The 26012-nt window shown below is 40.3% G+C and overlaps 1 protein-coding gene across 1 annotated transcript in view; it reads right to left on the bottom strand.

Annotated features, from left to right (window-relative positions):
- Positions 1-26012, bottom strand: part of CALN1 (calneuron 1) — a gene marked incomplete at its 3' end in the record, with an annotated part of 163056 nt that overhangs the window by 24341 nt on the left and 112703 nt on the right. Inside the window, exon 4 of the mRNA XM_081333871.1 lies at positions 17589-17701. Coding sequence (XP_081189997.1) covers positions 17589-17701 — 113 coding nt within the window. The remainder of the gene's footprint in view (positions 1-17588; positions 17702-26012) is intronic.

Here is a 26012-nt window from a genome sequence, read left to right on the forward strand (position 1 = left end):
GAAAATGATTGGCTTAAAGTCACCCAGCCAGTCTTCATGTCTAACTCAAAGTCTTCTGGTTTCCAGGCCAGCACCTTAATCGCCACATCTAACTTACTCTTTTACATCAAAATCTACATTAAGACAATACATGTAGTCCTTGATTTACAAGCATAATTGAGCCCAAAATTTCTGTTGCTAAGTGAGACATTTGTTAAGGGAGTTTGCCCCGTTTTATGACCTTGCTTGCCACAGTTGTTAAGTGAATCACTGGAGATGTTAAGTTAGTAACATGGTTGTTAAGTGAATCTGGCTTCCCCATTGACTTTGCTTGCCTGACACTGCAACCGTCATAAATACAAACCAGTTGCCAAGCGTCCAAATTTTGATCACATGACTGTGGGGATACTGCAATGGTCCTAAGTGTGAAAAACAGTCATAAATCATTTTTTCCAGTGCCGTTGTAACTCTGAATGGTCACTAAACAAACTGTTGTAAGGCAAAGACTACCTGTACCTTTATCAGGCTAAGACAGGATTACAAAATGATGAGGCACAAAATAGTGAACACACTCCAATCGAAAAGAAGAATGCAACAGAATACAACCCCCTAATCAAGGAACAACCAAGGAGAAAACCACACCCCTATCAATCCTAGTGGGGCAAGCTACTGTATATAAACAGGGGGGAACACACCCAGTAGTGATGATGCTACCTATTCAGGTAATGAAATATCTGCAAGTAAACAACCAAGCTGAGAGAACACTAAAGACTCCATAGTGAAGTCATTGTGTGAATTTACAAGGATCCTTCATCGGTTTATAAGGGTTGTTTATAAAGGCCTGAGTCTTCAAAGGCCAAATGCGGTCATGAGTTCCTCAATTAATTTCAAAGACCTGCTGCAACAAATCACTTCAGGCCATTTCTGCTTTGGATTTTCTTTGCTTACAACTTTTAACTCCAGTTCTATGCTTCGCATAACACTGCATGAGAACAGAGTGATAAATATGTATGCATGGATTCGTCCCCTACAGCTTGCTGCTTGGGACATAAAATGAGAGAAAAGGTAAAAAAGAGAGAGAAACAGAATGGTATTTACACAGCAGACAGATTACACAAAGAACTAGCAGTTGTATTGATCAATGTGCTAAATTTGGTTAGTTTAATTTTTGGTTAGTTTAATCCAATTTGGCTCATTTAATCACCCCTTTCTCTTTAAAGACTGGCATCTGAAGATACAGAAGCTGGCCCAGGTTAATAAAAAAAATGTAGGGGAATGTCCTTGGATAACCCCACTGTGATTCTGTTTGGTATAAGATGGAGAGATGAAATGCTTTTGAAGGGTTTAAAGATTCTATTATCGTACCCTGCAATACCCAAGGAGCATTTCCTGACCTAGCCTACCTTGGGGGGCTGACACATCATGGTGAGAAAAGTAAGATTTTACACTTAGGCAAGAAAGATCAAAGATCAAATGCACAGGTACAGAATAGGTGGTACCTGGCTCAATAGTAGTAGATGTGAGAAGGATCTAGGAATCCTAGTGGACAAAGGATTATTGTATCCAGTTTTGGTACCCGTAATATAAAAAGGGTGTTGAGACTCTGGGAAGAGTGCAGAGAATAGCAACAAAGATGATTACGGAACTAGAGGCTAAAACATATAAAGAATGGTTGCAGGAACTGGGTATGTCTAGACCAGGGGTCAGCAACCTGAAACAGTGAAAGAGCCACTCGGAACTGGTTCCCTCACGAAAGGAAAAACTGGGACCCGCAAAAAATGTGTGCGCATGTGCGTACATGCGTGCATGCGCAGAACAGGGTTTGACTGAAGAGTGGAGCCAAGGCGAGATATGCACCTACCCTGCATATTTGAATTGATTGGTTGAACTTTTTTAGTCCCCCCCTTTTTTTTTTGGGACTGCACATGGCAGAGGACTGGGAGCCGCAGGAGACGGCTGAAAGAGCCTCATGCGGCTCCGGAGCTGCGGGTTGCAGACCTGTGGTCTAGACTGATGAAAAGAAGGACTAGGTGTAACATGATAACAGTGTTCCAATATCTCAGGGGCTTTCACAAAGAAGAAGTGGTGTGGTGTCAAGCTATTCTCCAAAGCGCCTGAAGGCAGGACAAGAAGCAACAGTGGAAACTAATCAAAGAGAGAAGCAACCTAGAACTAAGGAGAAATTTCCTGACAGAACAATTAGTCAGTGGAACGGCTTTCAGTAGATGGAAACTAATCAAGGAAATGACAAACTTAGAAATAAGGAGAACAATTAATCAGCAGAATGGCTTGCCTCCAGAATTAAAACCTGGAGGTTTTAAGAAGAGATTGGACATTTGTCCGGAATGGTATAGGGCAGTGATGGCGAACCTTTTAGAGACCGAGTGCCCAAACTGCAACCCAAAACCCACTTAAGTATCGTCAGGTGCCGGGTGGGCATGGCCCGTTGGGTGGGTGTGGCCCATTGGGTGGGCATGGCTGTGGTGGTAAGGGCAGACTGGGTGGGACTAAAAAATTCAATCAATTCCAACTTTGCAAGATCTTTTTTTCCCCGCGAGAAGTTGAAATTGATTGATTGAACCTTTTTTTTTTTGCACATGGCAGTGGCGGCCTAAAGCAAAAAGGTTTTATAAAACTCAGCTGAAGGCCTAGGACTGGGGTAATGGTGCGCCTGCCCACCGAGAGGGCTCTGCATGCCACCTGTGGCACGCGTGCCGTAGGTTCACCACCACGGGTATAGGGTCTTCTGCTTGAGCAGAGGGTTGGACTAGAACAGGGGTCCCCAACCCCCATCCGTGGACCCGTACCAGTCTGTGGCATGCCAGCAACCGGTCCATACAAACAAGCAAAGCCCCATCCGTGGAATGCAGGCAGCACACAAAACCACACACTCTCCGGTCTACGGAAAAACCTCTCTCCACAAAACCGGTCCTTGGTGTCCAAAAGATTGAGGACCTCTGGACTACAAGGTCCCTTCCAACTCTGTTATTCTGTAATTCTTTAATATGCTTGGTTCCTATTCAACCATGGTACAATTTGCTAGTTAGAAAAGAAGGTAACTCTCAAGATAAGATATGATATATAAGTATTTTTCTATAGCAACATTTATATTCATTCTCCATACATACAAACACACACAAAATTGCAAAATTCAAAGATGGGGAATTTCATCCCCCCCTATAAACTTTAAATGCTTATTATTGTATCAATTGCTGTGGGATTCTTGCAGGGGAAAAAAGCTGCTAAACATTAGATGCTAGGAATTGGAGAGAGAGAACATTAGTGATTCTTTCAATAACCAATATTACATTTATCTTCTCAGAAGCAAGCCCCATTTAATTTAATAGTTCTTACTCCCAAGGGAATCTTTTGGTATCTGTTCAGCCTTAGACTGAACCTTGCTCATCAGTGGCCAACCGAAAGTTAAAAATCTGTAAGTAGGACATTATATAACACATTGCGTTATACACTGTGTATGGCACTTTCCTTTCTCAGCAGTTTTGGGCCAGTGACAGAAATAAAATGTTGGTCTAGTCATCTAACTGGAATCAGGGATGTGTGAAGCAATCTAAATCCAATCAAAAGTTTCAGCTACTGATCCAATCATCTATTTAACCAATTTTTTATTCATCTGGAAAATCTTCATTCACTTGTAATTTGCAACTTTCTCTAAGATGCAGAATGTTGCTGTGAAATACTGCCTAATGTGTACTTACTTTGAATTTAAATTTCCTTAGCATTTCCATTACAACTTCTTTCAGGTTGAGCTTGACTGCTGGTGACCTTGTGGATATATCCATTAACTCTACCAGGAAGGTTTTTGTTTTTTTGTTTTTTTAGCTTTCCAATCTAGCCCCAAAATTATTCTATTCTACTCTATTATTAGACATTTTAAAGAAGAGATTGGAAGCCATTTGCCCAGAATAGGGCCTACTGCTTGGGCAGAGGGCTGGACTAGAAAACCTCTAAGGTCCTTCCCCCTCTCCTCTCCCCTCCCCTCCCCTCTTCTCATGTGGCTAAGGCTGTGCAGATCTTTGAGAGGCTGCCATGTCAGTGAATGTATGTCTGGACCAATCTTCATTTACCATGTAATATAATACTGTACTCGGACAACAAATCACAAAATGTATAGGTTTCCTGGCTCCACTTGAAAAGGGGACACAAGCTATTTATCACAGTCCCTGATAACACATAGCTTCATAAATATATTATGGATAGTATGAGAGATAGCCTAGATTATGTAGGCTAGGTGGAGACCCAAAGGCTCTTCAGATGTAGGTGGACAGAATCTTTTCCTTGTTTCATTTACTGTAGTATGGCAATGGACACAGAGAATGTCAATTATAATAAATCTGGAGGACGATACATTACTTATCTATGCTTCTAAATATTATATCCTGAGGGAGTTAGGAAGAACATCTGTTCATTGATTTTCCCAAAAAAATAATATCTGGCTTAATCACTATAGAAAACAACATGAGATTAGATTGATCAGAATGAATGGATGGATCTTTCTTTTCTCAGGCACATTCAATCCATAAGAATGTTACATCTGGTGTTTGAGCACCACTCATCTTCTTTTTATCTTCTCTTCCAATTTTCCATTTCCATCTTTAGACAATAAAGAGCCGTGATGGTGCAGTGGTTAGAATGCAATATTGCAGGTTAATTTTGCTGACTGCCGACTGCCAGCAATTTGGCAGTTTGATTTTCACCGGCTCAAGGTTAACTCAGCCTTCTATCTTTTCAAAGTTGGTAAAATGAGGACCCAAATTGTTGGTGGCAATATGCTGACTCTGTAAACCACTTATAGAGGGGCTGTAAAGCACTGTGAAGTGATGTATAAGTTTAAGAGCAATTACTATTGCTATAAAAAACCATTTTTGCCTCTGTCTCAACTTCTCTCTTATCCAGGTGTGTTTTCAGTTTCAAGATTTGAGACTGACACATTCTGTCATGATGTCAATGGAGCCACTCACTTATCTTTGTGTCAGGATAATAATTTAACAGCTAAACAGCTTATGTAAAGATTTAATGTAATGTGGGTGATGCAATGATAGGATGATGCAATATTAGGAATGACTCAGCAGGGTCTGTGTCTGTGCCTTTAAGAGGCTGAGTATAAAAAGAAAGTTTGTTCCTGGAGTTTTTCTCTCTGATCCCTTTGACTGCTGTAACTGCTATGTATTTGATTTTGCTGTTTCATCACATGTATGTATAATATTTCTAGTGTATATTTGTAGATAGTGTAATATAAACCACCATTTAATACACATCACTGTGTACTGCATTTACTCCTGGGTTACCTCTGCACAATAAGACTCTGCTTTCTCTGACATTTTGGCTTGCTTTAGTGGTGAAGTTACAACCACCATTTGGGATGCATGCCACTTTGGTTGGCCATCAGATTGCCTCTTCCTGATGTGGAGGTCCAGATTAGAGGGTTACCTTTTTTTTCCCCAGACTTCGGAATCTGCTATTTTATTATAATAATAATCAAGAGGCAAATAATAGAAAATTGGCTGGATTCAAACTTCTTAGTCTTCCACTGAACTCTCTTATGTTCTCATGGAATCCTATAATTTCACAGAAGAGTTGGGAAAAATTACTGGTCTAGACCATTTTTTGTTGACTGGTAGGTGGTATCTTCCAAAATTGGGGTTTGGCTTGTCATAGTTGGTGGTAGATCATGTCTTTCTGCTGCAAAAATTCTTATATATTTTCTGGCCTTGGTTGAACAAGTTCACTCATGGATTAAGTATAACATTCCTTTTGACCACATAGCTATAATCATGCTATAAACTGGAGTTATTTACTCCCTGAGAGCAATCTCCCATATGACAATATATATGTGAGCCAATTCACAGGGGAAACAAAAAAGCAACAACCTTGGTTTCCATTTTCAGAGGCAACACATCATAACTTCACACCTTCCATCCCTCCAAGTCCGTTTGAAAGCTTAATCCCCAGATTGGATAAAAACCTCAATTTACTCATAGCAGATTGTTTTATATATCTGCTGCAAAGCTCACTCAGCCTAGGACAAAGGTGTTGATAACTGCAAAAAAGAAAAAAAAAGAAAAGAAAAGAAAAAGAAAAAAGAAAAGAAAAGAAAAGAAAGAGAAGTTTTTTTTTGGTTTGGAACAGTTTAGGGATGCAAAACCTCTTTGTCAGAAACTGCTTGCAGTTTTTGATGAAAAATACTTCTTTGATTCTCCACCACTATTGACACAATGAATTAACGTTTAGACTCTTCCTATGCCACAGGGATACATGAATTTCTAGAAAGGATAATTGCTTTGCTTGCTCTCTACTTTGTGAAGTTGTTAACATTCTTTTCTCCATATAGTACCTGGTCAGGAGGACAACATCATCACCCAACAGATTCTCCACGAGATGTTCCCATTCAGTGATTTATACATTCCATATACTTGAGTATAAGCCGACTCGAGTATAAGCCGAGACCCCTAATTTTACCCCAAAAAACTGAAAAAAAGTTATTGACTCAACTATAAGCCGAGGCTGGGAAATGCAGCAGCTGGAGGCTGGATCCCCCGAAAGACGTCTCTGCTGAGATGAGAGAACGGGGTGGCAAGCCGCCGAGAGAATGGGGCGGTGGAGTGCTCCACCGAGAGAATGGGGCGGCTTGCTGTTCTCTCGGTGCAGCATGGCAGAGGCTGGATCTCGTGAAAGAAGTCTCTGCCGAGAGAATGGGCGGCAAGCCTCCACCACCCCATTCTCTCAGCGGAGCGCTCCACCGCCCCATTCTCTCGGCAGCTTGCCACCCCGTTCTCTCATCTCAGCAGAGACGTCTTTCGGGAGATCCAGCCTCTGCCGTGCTGCACCGAGAAAACAGCAAGCCTCCCCATTCTCTCAGCGGAGCACTCCACCGCCCCATTCTCTCGGTGGCTTGCCACCCCGTTCTCTCATCTCGGTGGAGACTTCTTTCGGGGGATCCAGCCTCTGCCGCCCCCTTCTCTCAGCAGCTGAGAGAAAGGGGCGGCAGAGGCTGGATCCCCCGAAAGAAGTCTTCGCCGAGAAAATGGGTGGCAAGCTTCCACCACCCCATTCTCTCAGCGGAGGCTTGCAGAGGTGGCGGCGGAGCTGCGCGCGCAGCTCTCCAAACCGCCGCCGCCCGTTTGGAGAGCTGCTGCCTTCGTCCATGTTTGACGAAAGCAGCAGCTCTCCAAACTGGGGGGTGGAAGTTCTTTTTTTTTGTTCACTGGAGTATAAGCCGAAGTGGATTTTTCAGCCCAAAAAAGTGGGCTGAAAAATTCGGCTTATACTCAAGTATATACGGTATTTATACATGTGTGTTTTCCTGTTCCAACCTGATGGCTAACTGTTTGTATCTCATTTCCCATATTCATTTATTTATTTGATTTTTATACATAACTCAAGGCAGAGAACATACTTAATACCCCCTTCCTCCTTCTATTGTCCCCACACCTGAGAATGAGTGACTGACCCAAAGTCACCCAGCTGGTTTTCAGGTCTAAAGTGGGATTAGAACTCACAGTCTCCTGGTTCCTAGGCCAGCATCTTAATCACTAGACCAAACAGGCTCTGTGTACCCCAGGCAACATGCTCTGTAGACATACAGATTGGGGATGAAGTGAAGAAGTCTAATGCATCTGAAAAGTACCAAGTTGATCAGTGAAGTTTGGAGTGCATTTTTTTTCATGAGACTATTTTGTGTTTTTTTTAATTTGACTTGTTATTGCTGCTTACTGTCAAGGCAGTTTACTTGAACTGAAAACCAGTAAAATGCAAACTCACATCAGAAGAAGTGCATCTAACATGGACAACAGTAATCCAATTAAAGCCTGTTAAATGGTAGCTGTAGAGTCAAGTAAACTACTGTGTACTAAGTCCACTGAGAACGCAGGCTACCCTGCAATTAGTGATGCCCATCACAGAGACATGGAATGAGCATACATGTATTTGATTTTCCTTCAGAGAGCTGTACTCAAAAGCTATTTTTAAGTCCTTACAAAAACAAGTCAGGCTGGTTGCAGAGTTAGGCAGATATTTAGACTGGATCTGGCATTTCTATCCACCTATTGACTCCTTCCCAAGGACCTGAGATAGGCGGATATTGTTGGTTAATGGTGTCAAAGGCATTGTTGCAGGATATAAGATGTAATCCCACTTTAGACTTGAAAGTGATTTTGTCAATATTGATGATATTCAAATAATGTTCCACAGGTTGCACCCAAGGTACCTATTACTATTGGTACTGTCTTTGCTTTCTTTTTCTAGTTTTATTTGCAGATCTTTGTATTTTGTGACAGTTCTTTCTCTTCTCTTCTGCTGTCTCCAGGTTCTATAATGTCCATTACCCAGACTCTTTTATCTTTCTGATCCACAATGGTTGAGTCTGGCTTTTTATTATTATTAAATTTATATCCAGCTTTCCGAGCATGGAAGCATGTTGGGTGACATACAACAATGAAATTAAACGTAAAGCACAACACCAACAAAATCAGCATAATTAGAACCAGTGTCAGAATCAATATCATTAAAAGCAACCTACAGTTAAAAGGTTGACAAAAAGAGAAGTTTTACCATTATCCCTAACAACGGGTGTGAATGGCATGAAATATACCTTTGATTTGTAATAATATGTCCTAAAGGAGAAAGAAGAGAGTTCATTTGGGAGGATCTTCAGATGGTTTAACATCCTTTACTTTCAGATACAGAATCTGGGGGCCAAAGATAGCCCTTCGAAAAAGAGGGGGAAAAATACTTTTTTTTATGTTTTTCAGATCTGTACAAGGCAGAGCTGCTGAAATTCAGTGGCAAAGCACTGAGTATCAGGAGTGGGATTTTCCATCATTTTTACTTTTTTAAGTTTTAGTTTTAGACCGGAAATTGAATAAAATTAAAGATGTGAAATGTGGGAGACAGAGTGGAGGAAACAGGCAGAAAATTCTGCCCAGTCTCTCTCCCGGCTGTCTCCTGTGCACAGCCAGAACGACCACAGGAGGCTCCGTTGGGTCACTAAAGAGAGTCAGGGGCTGTTCTGCTGCGTCTAGACCAGGGTGAAAGGTTGAAAGGCTGCAAACTTTGGAGCACATCTGTAGTGGGTGTATGGGGATATAGGATGCAAAATTGAAAATGAAGCAATAAAGATAATTGATAGGGACGTGTTGGACTGATATTGTGGAAAAAAGCTGTGTTCAATAAATAAGTATACAAAGCTATTTATCTTCAAGTATTTGAGGGGCTGCCACCAAGAAGAGGGCACCAAAGTACCAAAGGGCAAGACGAGAAACAATGGTTGGAAACTGACCAAAGAGAGAAGCAACCTGGAATTAAGGAGAAACTTCCTAAGAGTGAGGATAATTAACCAGTGGAACAGCTTGCCTCCAGAAATTGAGGGCTTTCCATCACTGTAGGTTTTTAAGAAGAGGCTAGAGAGTCACTTGTCTTGAGATGGTATAGATTCTCCTGCTTGAGCAGGGGGCTGGACTAGAAGACCTCCAAGGTCCCTTCCAGCTTCTATTCTATTCTATTCTATTCTATTCTATTCTATTCTATTCTATTGTCATCCACTATGGTTTGATGCCATAAAAGTATTTATTTTATTTTTAACCGTGTAAAAATAAAAGTGTGACCACTAGTTAGCCCGTCTCTATAGGCAGACTTCGACCTTACAACCATTCAGTGACCATTTAAAGCTACAATGGCACTGAGAAAAGTGGCTTATGACTATCCTTGCATTTCCAACTACTGCAGTATCCCCACGTTCATGTGATTAAAATTCAGGTACTTGACAACCAGCATGTCTTTAGGACAACTGCAGAAACGTGGGGCAATGCGATTGCCTTTTGCGACCTTCCTATCTGGCTTGCAGCCAGCAAGGTCAATGAGGATAGCTGGATTTGCTTAATGGCTGTGTGAATCACTTAACAACTGCAGCGACTTGCTTAACAACCATGGCAAACAAGGGCTGTAAAATTGGGCACAGCTCATTTAACAACTGCCTTGCTTAGCAATGGAAATTCTGGTTCCAATTGTGGCTGTAAGTCGAGGACTATCTGTATTCAGTTAGGAAACTTCTCAGATCCAGGTTTGGCTTAAATATAAAGAACTTGTAAATCAGGAGAGTTGGGAGTGGGGGTGTTGTTACATATCCACAGTCAGTCTCCAGACCACAGATTGATTTACACAGCAGTTATTTGTCCCAATCTGCCTTTACATCTGCACATCAGCACTAGGTTAAAGTATTTTAAAAACCGCAAGGCATTTAAAATTGGTTTTATTCTCTTTATCTGCAGCTCTGTGGTATTGTTGCTTCAAAATCAGATATTGAATAGAAAATGATATATTGTTTTTATTTGGTTATGCATTTATTCCAGCTTGGAATCTATTAGGATGGAGCGAGGACCATAATGTTTTTAAAATGCTTGTCCTTCTTCTTGTACTAGTTCCACGATATTACTAATATTTATTTGTTTGCACTCCATTTCTCCTCCAGAAACATAAAGCAGTGCTCAGTTGTTGTTTTTTTCTAACTTGCCCTCCATGCGAAAGTCGCTTCTGCTGACCAGCTTTAGCCCCCCTTGCCTGCTGAATGGCCGGCTGAGAGAATAGGCTGAGACCAGGGGGGCAGGGAAGGCAGGCAGTGTAGGGGAGATAGGTGGGGGAGCACTGCAGCACCCCTGCGGTTGGCCGTAAGGATGAACCATGGCAAGAGCACTGCAATGGCTATAACTCTGAAACCAGGTCAAAAGTACCTCATCATTAGGAAATCTCTCCTTCGTTCTAGGTTGCTTCTCTCTTTCATTAGTTTCCATCCATTGTTTCTCATCTTCCTTTTTGGTGGTTTGGAAAATAGTCTGATCCCTTTGTATTTGTAGGAGCCCCTCAAATATTGGAACACTGTCCTTTTTTTCATTAGACTAGACACGCTAAATTCCTGTAACTGTTCTTCATATGTTTTAGCCTCCAGCCCCTTAATCATTTTGGTTGCTCTTCTCTGAAGTCGAATTTGCTTAACAACCATGTGGTTCTTTGTGGATAAGAAGAGAACAATAATCTTCTTCTTCTTCTTCTTCTTCTTCTTCTTCTTCTTCTTCTTCTTCTTCTTCTTCTTCTTCTTCTTCTTCTTCTTCTTCTTCTTCTTCTTCTTCTTCTTCTTTTCCTTCTCGTTCTCCTCCATCATCATAAGTTAGAAGGGACCTTGGAGGTCATCTAGTCCAACCCTCTGCTCAGGAAGGTAACCCTATACCATTTCAGACAAATGGCTGTCCAGTCTCTTCTTAAAAACTTCCAGTGTTGGAGCAATCAGAACTTCTAGAGGCAGTTGGTTCTACTGATTAATTGTTCTGACTATAAGGAATTTTCTCCTTAGTTCTAGGTTGCTTCTCTGTTTGGTTAGTTGCCATCCGTTGTTTCTTGTCCTGCCTTCAGGCGCTTTGGAGAATAGCTTGACTCCCTCTTTTTTGTGGCAACCCCTGAGATATTGGAAGACTGCTATCATGTCACCCCTTGTCCTTCTCTTCATTAAACTAGATTCACTTAAAGATCATGTAATTTGCGTGATGACCATGATAGAAATGGTCATAAAATTTTGTCCAGTCATGTGATGACTCACTTAACAATTGTCTTGCTCAACAATGGAAATTCTGGTCTCAGTTGTGGTGTAAATTGAGGATTACCTGTACTCAGTGTGCATCTGTTTCCCACATCTACATGGTTGGAAACCTTGATTAATTTTCAGCAATTATGCTCAAATGAGGCTCCTTGTGGGTTGCAGGTGCCTGTAAGAGCTGAAGCCGCCCACCTCAAGAACAGAATTATGGCTCCCATAATCAAAAAAATTTCTGGAGGAACCTGCTTGCAAAAGTCCCTAGTGCACCTGTGAAGAAAGTCACTAATCAAATACTTCATTTAAGACAGTTCAGTTTTCTGAGGCATCCTTGCGCAGAGAAGCATAACCACAAGGTTGTTACGTTCATATCAACCACAGAAAACCTCTTTATCCTCTTCATTTGTAGCTGTCAAAACTCTCTAGCTTTAACAAATACAGTGATGAGTTAACATTGCAGCATTCTCTAATATTGCCTTCCAAAAAACATTTCTTCCCCTCAAGCCTAGCATTATTTATTGCTTGCCTCAACATTTGACACTTGCTTTTCATCTGTGTGAGTGTTTGGGGGTGCTGCAGAAATGGAGGACTTCTATCGCTTGTGGTTGGCATATTTGATTTATTTCCAAGATGAAGGAGCCTGATAAATTGTGTAGCTGTAGAGATGCACAATCACACTGCTGCACCATACAACTTGAAAAGAAATGTTGTAGGTTAATTAATAACAAATGAACACAATTTCATGACACAAAGGTGGCCCTGAATTATAGCAGATCTACAATTCAGCAATAATTATTTCATAATAGCTTGTAAAGAGAAAGAGGGAATGGAAACTGTGATGGTCCAAACCAAGGATAAGCCAGCAGTGAAGAATAAGCCCAAACTGACAAACTGGGATACAGAGTTGAAGAACTCAAACACCAAGAACTTTGAATGTACTACAGATACTAACAACATTCTGTTTAGTGACTGTTCGAATTTACAACTGCGCTGAAAAAAGTGACTTATGATATTTCACACTAACAACCGTCGCAGCTTCCCCATGGTCACATGATCAAAATTTGAATATTTGACCAAGGACTCGTATATATGACGGTTGCAGTGTCTCAGGGTCATGTGATCACCTTTTGCAATTTCAAATCAATGGGGTAGCCAGATTTGCTTAACAACCATGTTACTAAGTTAACAACTGCATTGATACACTTAACTGTGGAAAGAAAGGTTGTAAAGTGGGGGGAAACTCAGTTAACAAATGTCTCACTTATCATCATAAATTTGTGGTCGTAAGTCGAGGGCTACTTGCATAGAGTTGAAGAAGAAGTCAAATATCAAGACCAAACTATGGAATATACTGCAGTTCAGAAAAACGTATATTTCAAAGAAGGAAAAACTTTCGTACTAATCCTTGCCCAAGAAGGGATAAACAGTTAGAAAAAAATATATATGGAAGATTATTTCCAATATGTGATTACTGTGGTAAGATCACTATATGCACAGAGATGGAAAGATTTGACTCTATGCTCTGTGGAGGAATAGTTGGTGAACTTGACAGATTTTGCTGAAATAGATAAATTGCCTTCTTTGATTAGAGAAAAGACATTATCAACATTTTGGGGCAACTCGTCTGGACTTTTTGTATAAAAATGAACAACATGAACTTGTGATTTATGGCTCTGAGGATTGGATAGGATAGATTATAAAAAGGAGTAATATGATGTAACTTTAGAGAGTTTTGTACTTAAAACTGCTATGAAGACTATCCAAAGCCACTTATTTATATCTTTTTTTCTATTTTTCTCCAACATGTTCCCCTTTCTTATAAGTTTTGCTTTTTCTTTGATTTCTTTTTTTTTTGGTCATCCTTACTTTGCATTAGTTTGCACTGATTTTTTTTAATATATATATATATATATATATATATATATATATATATATATATATATATATATATATATATATATATATATATATATATATATATATATATATATATATATATATATATATATATATATATATATATATATATATATATATATATATATATATATATATATATATATATATATATATATATATATATATATATATATATATATATATATATATAAACATCCTTGTCCAGGGAAGGCCTATCTGAAGTTCAGTGAGAAAAAGCCACCCACAGTTCAAGCAGCTCAGCACAAGACAGTGCTGGAACAGGAATTCATTTTAATTTAATTTAGTTTTATTATCCTATATAGAATATAGCGGTCTGCTTGGCTGGCAGCTACTTACTACGGTGTGCCCTAAGGAATTCTCACCTACCAGCAATTACAAACAAACAAAAAATAATAAGCAGAATGTTGCAACTTGGGGTGTGCTCCGATGACCTATTCCATAAGCAAGCAACTGGTATGGCTTTGTAGCATAATAACCAGAGTAGTGGGTAAGCCACTGTTGAATGAAAAATCTTCATCAGGGTCCAGTCCAAGCTGGGAATAAGCAAAATGGAGACTGCTTTAGAAAGAAGGTTGGAGTTTATTGAAGGGCAGAGCCAGACAGAAGCGTGGCTCTGGGAAAGCTGACCACACGTAGTAGGGAGTGGTGGGTTTTTATACCTTCTTGAGCTTTTGTGTTTGGAGTTGTTCCTCTGGCATGAACTTTGACCGGAGTCTGAGTGTGCCTTTCTGGTATTCTGATGGTGGTGGGTTAATCCTATTATATCTCAAAGGTCATATCCTTTGAGCCTTGGTGGAGCAGTGGGCTAATGCCTCCTTAAGTAACACCAGCTGCCTGCAATTAGTGCAGGTTCGCATCCCACCAGGCCCAAGGTTGACTCAGCCTCCATCCTTCCGAGGTAGCTAAAATGAGGACCCAGATTGTTGGGGGCAATTAAGATGACTTTGTAATAATGCCGCTTGGGGTGTGTGTGAAAGCCCTAATAAGCAGGCATATACATAGAATGAAGGCTACTGCTAAGCTTGTAAGCCGCCCTGAGTCTTTGGAGAAGGGCGGGATATAAATGGAATTAAAAAAAAATATCCTGCTTCCCTGGGGCTGTGGCTGATGACTATGTCCTGTGTTGGATGTTTTGGTGTGAGGGATTGTTGATTCTAGGGATCTATGTCTTTCTAATCCCATCAGGTCTAAGCTTCCAGGTGCCAGTCTTTCTGAAAGGATTATGATATCTGCATTTCTACAGAGCTGGCTTCTGCTTGGGGGAGGGAGACTTGGGGCTATTAAGAGGAAATATAATATTCTGCCCTTTTAATATTTCCTTCTCGGTGTGTGTGTGTGTGTGTGTGTGTGTGTGTGACTTCCCACACCACCACGTTCCTTAAAATTGTGGCAATATGGAGAAATTGAGTGAGCAACAACAATATTTGTTTTCTGTAGGTGATGAATCCTCTTGAACTTCCCTGCTCCTCCTTGCCTTTAAGTAAGTACATCCACTAAAATTCAGTAAGAATTAGAATTACATTGTGAGTGATTTTTAACGAACTCGGTAACTCTGGATTTCAAACCAGTATTCATTTATTTCATTCTGGCTGGGGAAACCTGGGAGTTGAAGTCTACACATCTTAAAGTTGCTACAGTTGAAAAACAGCAATTTCTTATGTTTATCTCTCTGCCCCCCCACCCCCACTCCACTTTTCTCGGGCAATTGAGAATGAATAACCACAGAATTCGTGAAATAAAATACAAACACATTTTAAACCCTCCTAACAGAAACAAAACAAATAAAAACAGCAGGAAACCAATTTTTTTTGAATGCATAGATCAGAGTCATTTCTTTCACTGCTGCAAATAAAACCAGGGTTAGTAAAAGGCATCCTTCATGCAACACAAGTCATACCAAGATTTCCTTAACGAGATCTGATTTATGTCACCTAGCATCAACTGAGGACCATCTCTTTCTACCTATATGATCTTTTCGTCCATTTTTCTAGACTTTGCTTTCAGATTTACCCAACCCAAGGAAAACCTTTGATGAAATTCTCAAATTGAAGGCACAGAGTTCTCACACTGAACCTCAATTATAAAATAAAACAGACAAAGTGGTATATGAGAGTGTCCTAGGTTGGACATTTGTCTTTCCATCAGTCTTCAATTATCGGGAATGTACCATGTTCTCAGTAAAAACAAGGAAAAGATAGCAAGAACAAGTGCACTTGACTTACATCCCGTTCCACAGTGCTTTACAGCCCTCTCTAGGTGTTTTGCAGAGTAGGCCTATTGCCCCCAACAATTTGGATCCTCATTTTACTAACCTTGGAAAGATGGAAGGCTGAGTCAACCTTGAGCCGGTCAGGACTGAACTCCTGGCAGTGAGCAGAGTCAACCTACAATACCTGCATTCTAACCACTGTGCCACCACGGCTCCAAAAAATTAAAGGATATCCAAATAAATGCTTTTCACAGACCTATTCAGATCTCTGCGGGCAGCCAAATCTCTTCACAACCTTGCAATAAACATACCAGCTAAAAAAAAATACTCTACAGATAGTTCTTGACTTACAATCATTTATTCAGTGACCATTCAAAGTGACAGAGGCACTGAAAAAAGTGACTTATGAACAGTCCTGAAACTTATGACTGTTGCAGCATCCCCATGGTCACAGGATCAAAATTAGGGCGCTTGGCATTCAGCATATATTCACAATGATTGCAGTGTCCTGGGGTTGTGTGATCACGATTCACTACGTTCCCAATTGGCTTACGACAAGCAAAGTCAATGGGGGACACTGGATTCACGTAATGATCATGTGATTCATTTAACAATCATGGGAAAAAAGATGGTAACAATGGGTGCAACTCACTTAACAATCATCTTACTTAGCAACAGAAACTCTAGTCCCAGTTGTGGTTGTAATTTGAGGATTACCTGTACTAAAACTCTTGAGAATGAAAATGAATGAAGTAGAAGTGAATGAGAAAGAGGCAGAGGTCTCTTTTGAAGCTTTTGGAAAGCTAGATCATTTTCACCCCAGTATAATAAGGATAATACAACAATCCTATATTAGTATGTTCTTTAATACACTAGACCAGGGATCTTCAAACTTGGCAACTTTAAAACTTGTGGATTTCAACTCCCAGAATTCCCATGAATTGGCTGAGGAATTCTGGGAGTCCACAAGTCTTAAAAGTGGCCAGGTTAGGACAGCCCTGACATAGACTGTAATTTCCTTTACACCCCCTAGCACATATTCAATAGCAACTTGCAACCTACAATATAATACAATAGCAGAGTTGGAAAGGACCTTGGGGGTCATCTATTCCAACCCCCTGCTCTGGCAGGAAACCCTATGCCATTTCAGACAAATGGCTGGCCAGTCTCTTCTTAAAAACTTCCAGTGTTGGAGCATTGACCGCTTCTGGAGGCAGGTTGTTCCACTGGTTAATTGTTCTAACTGTCAGGAAGTTTCTCCTTAGTTCTAGATTGCTTCTCTCCTTGACTAGTTTCCATCCGTTGCTTCTTGTCCTGCCTTCAGGTGCTTTGGAGAATAGCTTGACTCCCTCTGCTTTGTGGCAACCCCTGAGATATTGGAACACTGCTATCATGTCCCCCCTCGTCCTTCTCTTCATTAAACTAGACATACCCAATTCCAGCAACTGTTCCTTACATGTTTTAGCCTCCAGTCCCCTAATCATCTTTGTTGCTCTTCTCTGTACTCTTTCTAGAGTCTCAACATCTTTTTTACATCGTAGTGACCAAAACTGGATGCAGTTTTCCAAGTGTGTCCTTATAAAGTGGTATTAACACTTCATGTGACCTGCACAGCATGTCCTTATCTGCACACGATGTCCGTATGTGACCTGTACAGCATGTTGCACATTTGAGTAAATGGAAGAGAAAGACTGTGTAGAAGCCACAGTGACATCATGTGAATCACGGTCTAAATACAGAAATAATGCAAAGTACAAACTTCATGTCATTTAGTGATAACATGGCCTGTAGAAGAAGTCTCCAAGGCAATCACATGTCCATCAACTGTGACTTAAATATACATTAAAACACCTTGCCACTAACCTGCCAGAATATGCTGTCAATTGTATTGCCCAAAAAGCCATCCCGCCCTTCTGAGGAGACCAGTTTAGGCCCAAGGATCGTCATGAATTCATCAAAATCAACTTGGCCATCTCCTAGAAAGAAAGGGGAGAGAGAAACTGGTGTAAGAATAAGAAAAAAAAATGGAGGCAGAGAATTCTGAGAAATGACACTGGGGCTTCATCGGCCATCTTGGATTGCTAACCAGAGAATTCTGTCATTAACTGTACCAAGAGTTATTTGGTTGCAGGAGAAGACCCTTGGATTCATGTATTTTCTTCCAGATAAAAAAAGAAGCTTATAGCAAAGTACAAGACATAGATGAAAATCATAGTTAAGTAAAACACACTCAGGAAAAAAAAAGACGACAAAGTACAGCCAATCAGACTGAAGCCAATTAAAATAAAACTATGAAGGCGTGAAATAAACAGACAATTCAGCTAAACTGATCAAAGACTGAGATCAAGTTATGAATATTTATGGAGGAAGTTTCAAGCAGGGCAGCTACTTACCCACTACCACAAATGTATTGTTGATTTGTGGAAAACGTTAGGGAATAGGCAGCTTGGTGCCTCATGGCTGGCTTTCTTTTTAAAGACAGGTTTAATTAAAAGGAAGGAAATAGAGGGAAACCAGAACAAAGCACCAAGCATCTTTATTCAGAACAGATCCCTGGTCTCATCTTATTAGAAAATAAACAAGGTCAGAGGACTTTTTCTGCTGGTTAGTTTAGAAGCATTTTCATTTAACTGGAAGAAAAAGGAAAAGAAGCTAAGGAAACTCATGGCATTTTTCTTCTGCCCAGTGGGTGTTTCAGGGCTACCAGATTGGGGTATCCAAAATGATCACCAGATAGATATGAAACTCTTAACTCTAGAAGTTGTCTGAATCCAAAGCCCTTGAGGGCAGGACAAAAAGCAACGGATGGGACAGAAGCAACCTAGAACTAAAGTGAAATTTCCTGACAGTTGGAACAATTAAACAGTGGAACCACTTGCCTCCAGAAGTTGTGAAAGCTCCAACTTTGGAAGTTTTTAAGAAGACATCGGTCAATCATTTGTCTGAATGGTATAAGGTTTCCTGCCAGAGCAGGGGGTTGGACTGGATGACCTCCAAGGTCCCTTCCAACTTTACCATTATGGTTATGATTATTATGATTATACTGTTACAAATATTGCAAATATTAAAATTAACAGAGATTAGGTGGAATAGGAACTAGTATGTGAGCAGGATGGAGGTGGGATCTTCTTTCTTAGTTTACTGACCAGCTCCATTGTGAGACGCCCCCATTGGTGGCCCAGCCCAGTTAACAGAGCCAAATTTTGAGGTTCTGTCAGGATCCAAAAACCCTCCTCCCTTTCCTTGGCCATATATTCTGCTTTTGGGGCCTGCCATTTTGTTGGGGGGAGGGGGAGCTTGCATGTGCTTGGGGTAACTTTAGCCTTCTATATTCTCCTTCTCCCCCCTCCGTCCCCTTGTGTCTCCTTTATCAGAGAAATGGATTTCAACTGGACATTATGACTTTGGTGGGAGGAGGAATATTGCTATGCTCAAATCTTCATTGAGGTGCAACACTCATTTGAAAAGCTGCACAGCTCTAACTTTTTATTTCTATCCTGTTCTGTACCAGCCTGCTACTGGCCCTGCAGAAAAGGCAGGGACAACCCCTTTACAAATGGCAAGAGGCTGGAATTAAGCCTGCCAAATTTATTAACATAAAACAGAGCAAAACAAGACACCAACCATGAAACAGGAGCTATGAAACAGGAACTAATCAAGCGGTTGCCTTCAGCAAACCAGCCCTCCCATGCATTCCCCTTTTATACAGTTCAGGGCGTGGCTTCTCTCTGCCTCCTTCCGAGGTGCCCCATTGCCTTCCTCTGTTTACTCCTGATTGACTGCCTCCTGCATCGGGCGTCCTTGAACAGGGCCAGCTGCGGGTCATCTTCATCCACGCTGTCAGGCTCACACAGCTGGGTCTCCGTCGTGACCAGGTGGGAGGGGCCTGGCTGAGGGCTCTCATCAGCAAGATCTTCAACCCCCTCAGCAAGCTCTTCAACACCCCCTCCTCCTCTGAGTCGTCCGACCCAACTGCCGAACCCACAGGCTGACCCTGAATCACAACATATCCCACTTCTCAATTCAGACTGAGCATTTCAGGCCGCTAGCAGGCAGGCAATAAATAAAAGCAAAATAAAATTTAAATTGTAAACATTGAAATCAAAGCAAACTCAGCTATTAAAAACCTGGATTAAGAGACGTTCCTAGGCTGCTCTTCTTAAGGAACAGAAAATAAGGGCCAAACACATGTTCTGGCTGAGAAATTCTTGGATTTGGGAGTTCAGACGTTGTAAAGTTGCCAAGGTTGAAGACCCCTCTTCTAAAGGATGCATTGGATGGTTTGGAAGTGAAGCAGGAGTAAAGAGGAAATGGACTAAAATAATGTGAAACAAATGTATTCTTGTAATTAGAACAGACGCTGATCAAGGAAGCCATAATCCTGTTAGCGTAACTGCACGAATTCCCTGGTGACTGTCTTAAAGAGGAATGTACTAAAGTCCTTGTTTAAGCAAACATAGTCTTGTCCTTAAGGCAGATGATGATTGGGATAACCATATCCTGTCTGTGAAACTACACATACTTCATGTAATTTTCTTTTGTAAACTGTTGTCTGATAAGAATGTGCAGGATGTAACCTTATAAGTAACAATGTATAACAATGTATAACTAGGAATTAGAGGTGTATAAATATGTCTGTTCATGAGCCCTTCGGGGTTCAGACCCTTTGTTTTGTTTAAGCCTTCTGAACCTGCACAATAAACCTTTCCTTTCCTGAAGAGCTGGCATGAGTCTCTTCTTTCTACTACAGGAGAAGACCTCTCATTCATGCTCCAAAAACAGCCATCTTCTAATAATAGCTTCATCTTTATCAGAAGGGTCTGTCTAGCAGTTTTTACTAGCCAAGTAGTTCAGATGGTCAGAAGATGGTCAGGCACTAAGCCAGGCCCCCAAGATTAATATCAAGATTTTAATTTGGACTTTATAAATGTATCTACTGCAATAAATGGGTTGGGAGCAGGGAGGAAGATGTCTTCAAGTGAGAAATACATCATGATTCTTTTTAATGTAGCAGTTTATACTTGTGCCCCTGTCAATGGACATACTGCCAAGACCATATAATAGCAATAGCACTTAGGCGTATGTACCATTCCATAGCACTTTGCAGCAGAGGTCCCCAACCTTTTGGGCACCAGAGACGTTTTTCCACAGATCAGATGGTATGTGGTTTTGTGTGCTGCCTGCATCTCATGGATGGGGCTTTGCTTGTTTGTGCAGACTAACTGCTGGCATGCTGTGGCCTGGTACTGGTCCACAGATCAGGGGTTGGGGACCCCTGCTTTACAGCACTCTCTGGGCAGTTTACAAGGTATTTGCATATTGCCCCCAACAACCAGGGTCTTCAGTTTACCCACCTCAGCAGGATGGAAGGCTGAGTCAACCTTGAGCCCCATCAGGATCAAATTCCAGGCGGTGGGGAGAGTTTGCCTGCAATACTGCAGTCTAATCACTGCACCATAAGAGTTCCATTATACAATAATGCAAATGTATACTTGATCATGTAAGAATTTATTTCTGTGGGGTGCAAAGGGATGCATACCCAGAATCATTTCACAATATTCAAAAGATGCAATTGAATTGAACCTATTTTTAGGTGACCCACCAAGCAGATGGATGGCCATCTCAGTTCACATGCCAAAGGTGTTGTTCACCTTGTCAAATATCATTTGATGTTGCATTGCATTCTCTTTACCTTTCAGCCATTTTTGTCTTCCTTTTATTGTATGATGTTAACTATCCCAACGTAGCATAATTTGTGCTACATTTACATTACTTTGACATGTTCTGTACTGAATAGGGCTGGTTCATCAAGTACTGCTGTGACTATGTATTATTATATTTTAAACTCTCCAAAATCTACCATGAGCAACATTTTAAAGCCAAGTAGAAAATGTACATGCTGAAAATTTAGGTAATTTGAGAGAAACAATCTACAATGTATGGAAAAGAACCCAATTAAGAAAAATTCTCACTTGAAACAAAGCCTATATATTTCCAGAACCCTAATTAGCTGAAGTGAAATATGTAAATAATATTTCTCATTCCACAGAGTTCATTTCAGTTTTTGTTCCATTTTTAAAAAACTTTAGCGATATGCAAAATATTTTGCATTCAAAACCATTTTGTCAATACACCTCAATGTTCTGAGCCTGATAAGAGTTGCTTTGAATGCAATTGAACATGAACAATTTTGATAATTCAGGAAGCATTAGACGTCAAAAATGATTGAAACAGCCTATTTTTTGTGAAACAGTTGTCCTGCAGTCAGAAAGATTGCTTTGAACTTGAAAAGTGGCATTTCAAATTCAAACAGGTTGCATGTTTAAAGTTTAATACATAGCTTAAAAAAAATGAAGGAGGCTAGTGTGTTAAATTGTTGTTCCAAATTCTAGTAGAAGAATCACATTAAAGAGTTGAACTATAACCTGGCCTTAAGCAGCAAGAAAAAAATAACAATGTGTCAAGAAGATTGCTAAAGCATCCTGTTTTCAGCTATTACAAACCACGGGGAATTAGGCACAAGAATTACTATTAAAAAATCTTGTTAAAGAAACACTCCAACAAAATAAGCCATTCTTCCAAACTCATGCTGCCTTAATGGAGCAACATGCAGTGGATCAGATCCATTCATTAGCCTGATAATTTGAAAATCTGAGCTTTTCTTGTGGTCTTTTATATTCCTCTCCCATTGTGGCTGAAAGCAGTAATTTACAACTTCTTGGGACCCATTTTGTCAATACGGGTAGTCTTTATTTGGGAGCCACTTTAGCGTAATATTTAAGGCATCAAGCTAGAAACTAGGTTACTGTGAATCCTAGTCCCATCTTAGCCACAAAGCCAGCTGGGTGACCTTGGGCCAGTAGTCTCTCTTAAGTCTAGGCTAAGGAGAAAGCGATGGCAAACCACTTCTGAAATCTTGCCAAGAAAACTGCAGGGACTTATCCAGGCAGTCACTAGAATTCAGAAACTGATTTGAAGGCATACACCCAAAAAAATCCTTCTTTAGTGACTGCCTTGGATAGCAGCAGTGGTGGGATTCAGCCAGTTTGCACCACTTCGGCAGAACCGGTAGCTAATTTTTTTGTTGCCCAGGCCCAGAATGGACTTCTGGAAGTGGCATCCACACAGAGAACCGGTTGTTCCCATATTTGAATCCCACCACTGGATAGCAACCATTTGCAGTTACTATGGCAGTGAAAAAGGAACTCCAAGACCAATGCCATCTCTCTCAGTCATGTCTTTGCCACTACAGTCAGTTAGTTCTGTGCCTGTTCTGTGCATTGTTCTGTGTCTGGTCTTTTATTTGTTTGTTTGCTTGTTGTTCATTTTTCTCTTCTTCACTGGGCACAGAAATTGCCTAAACAAGCTACATATCTCTTCCTGAACTGCTTCCTTCTACAGGGCAGAACTTCCCTAAAAGTTAACAAACTCGGCTCTGTGACCTTAATTACTGTACAGGTAATCCTTGATTTACAACAGTTTATTTAGTCATCTTTCAAAGGCACAACAGCACTGAAAAAAAGTGATTTGTGACTGTTGCAGGATCACCAGGGTCACAAAATCAAAATGTAGATGTTTGGCAACTGACTCCTCTTTATGACAGATGCAGTGTCCCGGGTTCATGTGATCACTTTTTATGACCTTGTGACAAGCAAATGGGGAAGCCAAATTCACTTAATAGCCGTGTTACTAATTTAACAACTGCAGTTTAACAATTGTCTCACTTAGCAACAAAAACTTTGGGCCCAATTGTGGTCATAAGCTGAGGACTACCTGTAGTGGATTAGAACCAAGTTGCTGCCAGCTTAAGACATGGTTGTTCTCCTTTGATGTTTTCCTTTGTTTTAATACTTTTTAATTTTTATCTATAGGCTGCCCAGAGTTGTTGTGGAGTTGAGCAGCCTTGATTTGGAATGAATGAATGAATGAATGAATGAATGAATGAATGAATGAATGAATGAACGAACACCCTTACTGGGTGGGTGGGAAATTAGGGGTCTTAAATTAGGTGCTAATATGTAGCTTATGTGTCATGCATGGCTAACTTCTACTTATTCTACCATCTAAACCTATTCTATAAACCACATTAAAAAACCATGGTTTATTATTTCATTTACTCCTATCTTCACAGCAGGGTGTTAAAATGGCTCCTTCCAAGGATCAGATTGTGTTTTGTTCCTTGTTGAGAGGAACTAAATCAGTTTCAAAGAGAAACATTTTTCAAATAGGTAAGAGTGACGCTTCAGAAACAAACCATTCCTGTGTCCCATTTTTCCCAGTACTATGCAATCAACTACGTTTCCCAATAGAATAATTTGGCGGGCTTTCTAACAGAAGGCTCAGCACCCCAGCCCAATGAACAGAAATGACCTTGGTTCCCATGGTACAAAGAATTGTTTAGGCTAACAGAAAAAATCCACCATCCCCATTCTATTCTGGTAGCAACCGGAAACGAGCCAAATAGCTTCATTCAGGTTCATTGCAGAGTTGACAAACACATAATCAGGTTAATAAATCAACTAGTAATTCAAACAATTCATTTCCAATCTCAGATTGTTCTAAGGTTTTCACTTTATTTTCCTCCCTTCTCTTAGCACAAGGGCTGAATATCTTTGAAATCCCCTGAAGCATGAAGAGTCATTCCAGCCAGAATCAATATAAGAGATAAATTTCTAAATAAAATTTTGCTTCACAAGATGTACAGTTTTAGTTTGAAAATGACACTGAGTTCATTAGCTAAAGGTGCCTATTGGGACTTATCCATAATAACTGGTGCTATCACACATCACCAAAAGGACAATGGTGTCCTATCTGTATAGATGCTTGTTCAACCAAGGAGAGCAAAATAATTCCTCTCTGATTTTTGGAATTAAACCAGGGGTGTCCAATCTTGGCAACTCTAAGACTTGTGGACTTCTAAATCTATGTTTATTCTATTTCGCCCAGGTAGGTGGTAACTTCTACTGTACTCAACTGGCAGGATTTTACTGTGATAACTTAGAACTGAAAAAGTTTAATTAGTCCAATTTCTCTGAAAAGTATAATTGACTAGGAAGAAGGTTAAAGCCATAATTCGAACAAAAAGCCTATATAAAGGCAAATTAATCTAGGGAAGTTCTTGGCTTATTTGCTTAATTATTTTAGTGCTAGTTCAATGTAAAAGGATCTCTCACATATTGCAAAGCACATAACCATGTTATGGTTGTTTTGAAATGCTACTATAAATCTTATCAATGTTTAAGAGATAGCATTGACACCAAATTTGGCTGATTCTGAAAAAAAACAAGTAAGGTGAGATTTGATTAGAGGGCTTGGTTAATAAACATTCAGCAACTGTTTAAAGTTATGACAACATTGAACTAAGAGGCTTACGGATGGTCCACAAATTGTGGCTGCTGCAGCATCCCTATAGTCATGTGATCACAGTTCAGGTGCTTGGCAACTGGTTTGAAATTATGATGGTCACAGTGTTCCACAGTCATGTGATTATCATTTGCAACTTTCATTGCTGGCTTCCAGCAAGCAAAGGCAATGCAGAAGCTGGCAGGAGGTCACAAATGTGACACTGCTCTTAATGACTGTGTGGAATTAATAACTGTAACATGAATTGTTGGGAGTGCTGTCATGACTTGGCACAGTCATGTGATGTCACATTATGATTGCTTCGCTCAACAATGGACAATTGTTAATTGGTGGCACAGTGGTTAAGTGCAGTATTGCAGGCAAACTCTGCCCACTGCCCTGAGTTTGATCCTGATGGGGCTCAAGGATGATTTAACCTTACATTTTTCTGAGGTTGGTAAAAAGAGGACCCAGATTGTTGGGGACAATATGCAAATAATGCTGACATTGTAAACCACCCAGAGAGTGCTGTAAAGCACTATGGAGCAGTATATAAGTCTAAATGCTATTGCTAACTGAGGATTACCTGTAGTATTGGGTGGAAGTCCAATGTATATCCCAGTGTAGTAGATTAGATTGTCAAAATGTAATACAACTCGTGATAAGGTTGAATCCAAATATTTTATCTGAGCTGAACTCAAATATAAGGGACGTTTATTTTAAGCATAATTTAAGATTTACATTATAATTTTCATGGGTGAAAGAAAAGAAAAAAAATCACATTAAAATGTTGAGAGAGGAGTTTGGAGACTACACAGTGTGGTTCAGAGAATGTGTTTGAATCTTGGACTCACCTACTCCATATAAAAGATAATATAAGCATTTTTAAATGAGAAATGTGGGGAGGGGGGTTGCAGACAGCAATGCAGTTATATGGTTTCAGTG

This window comes from Vipera berus (assembly GCF_964194415.1).
Source record: "Vipera berus genome assembly, chromosome: 1".
Taxonomy (NCBI): Eukaryota; Metazoa; Chordata; class Lepidosauria; order Squamata; family Viperidae; genus Vipera; species Vipera berus.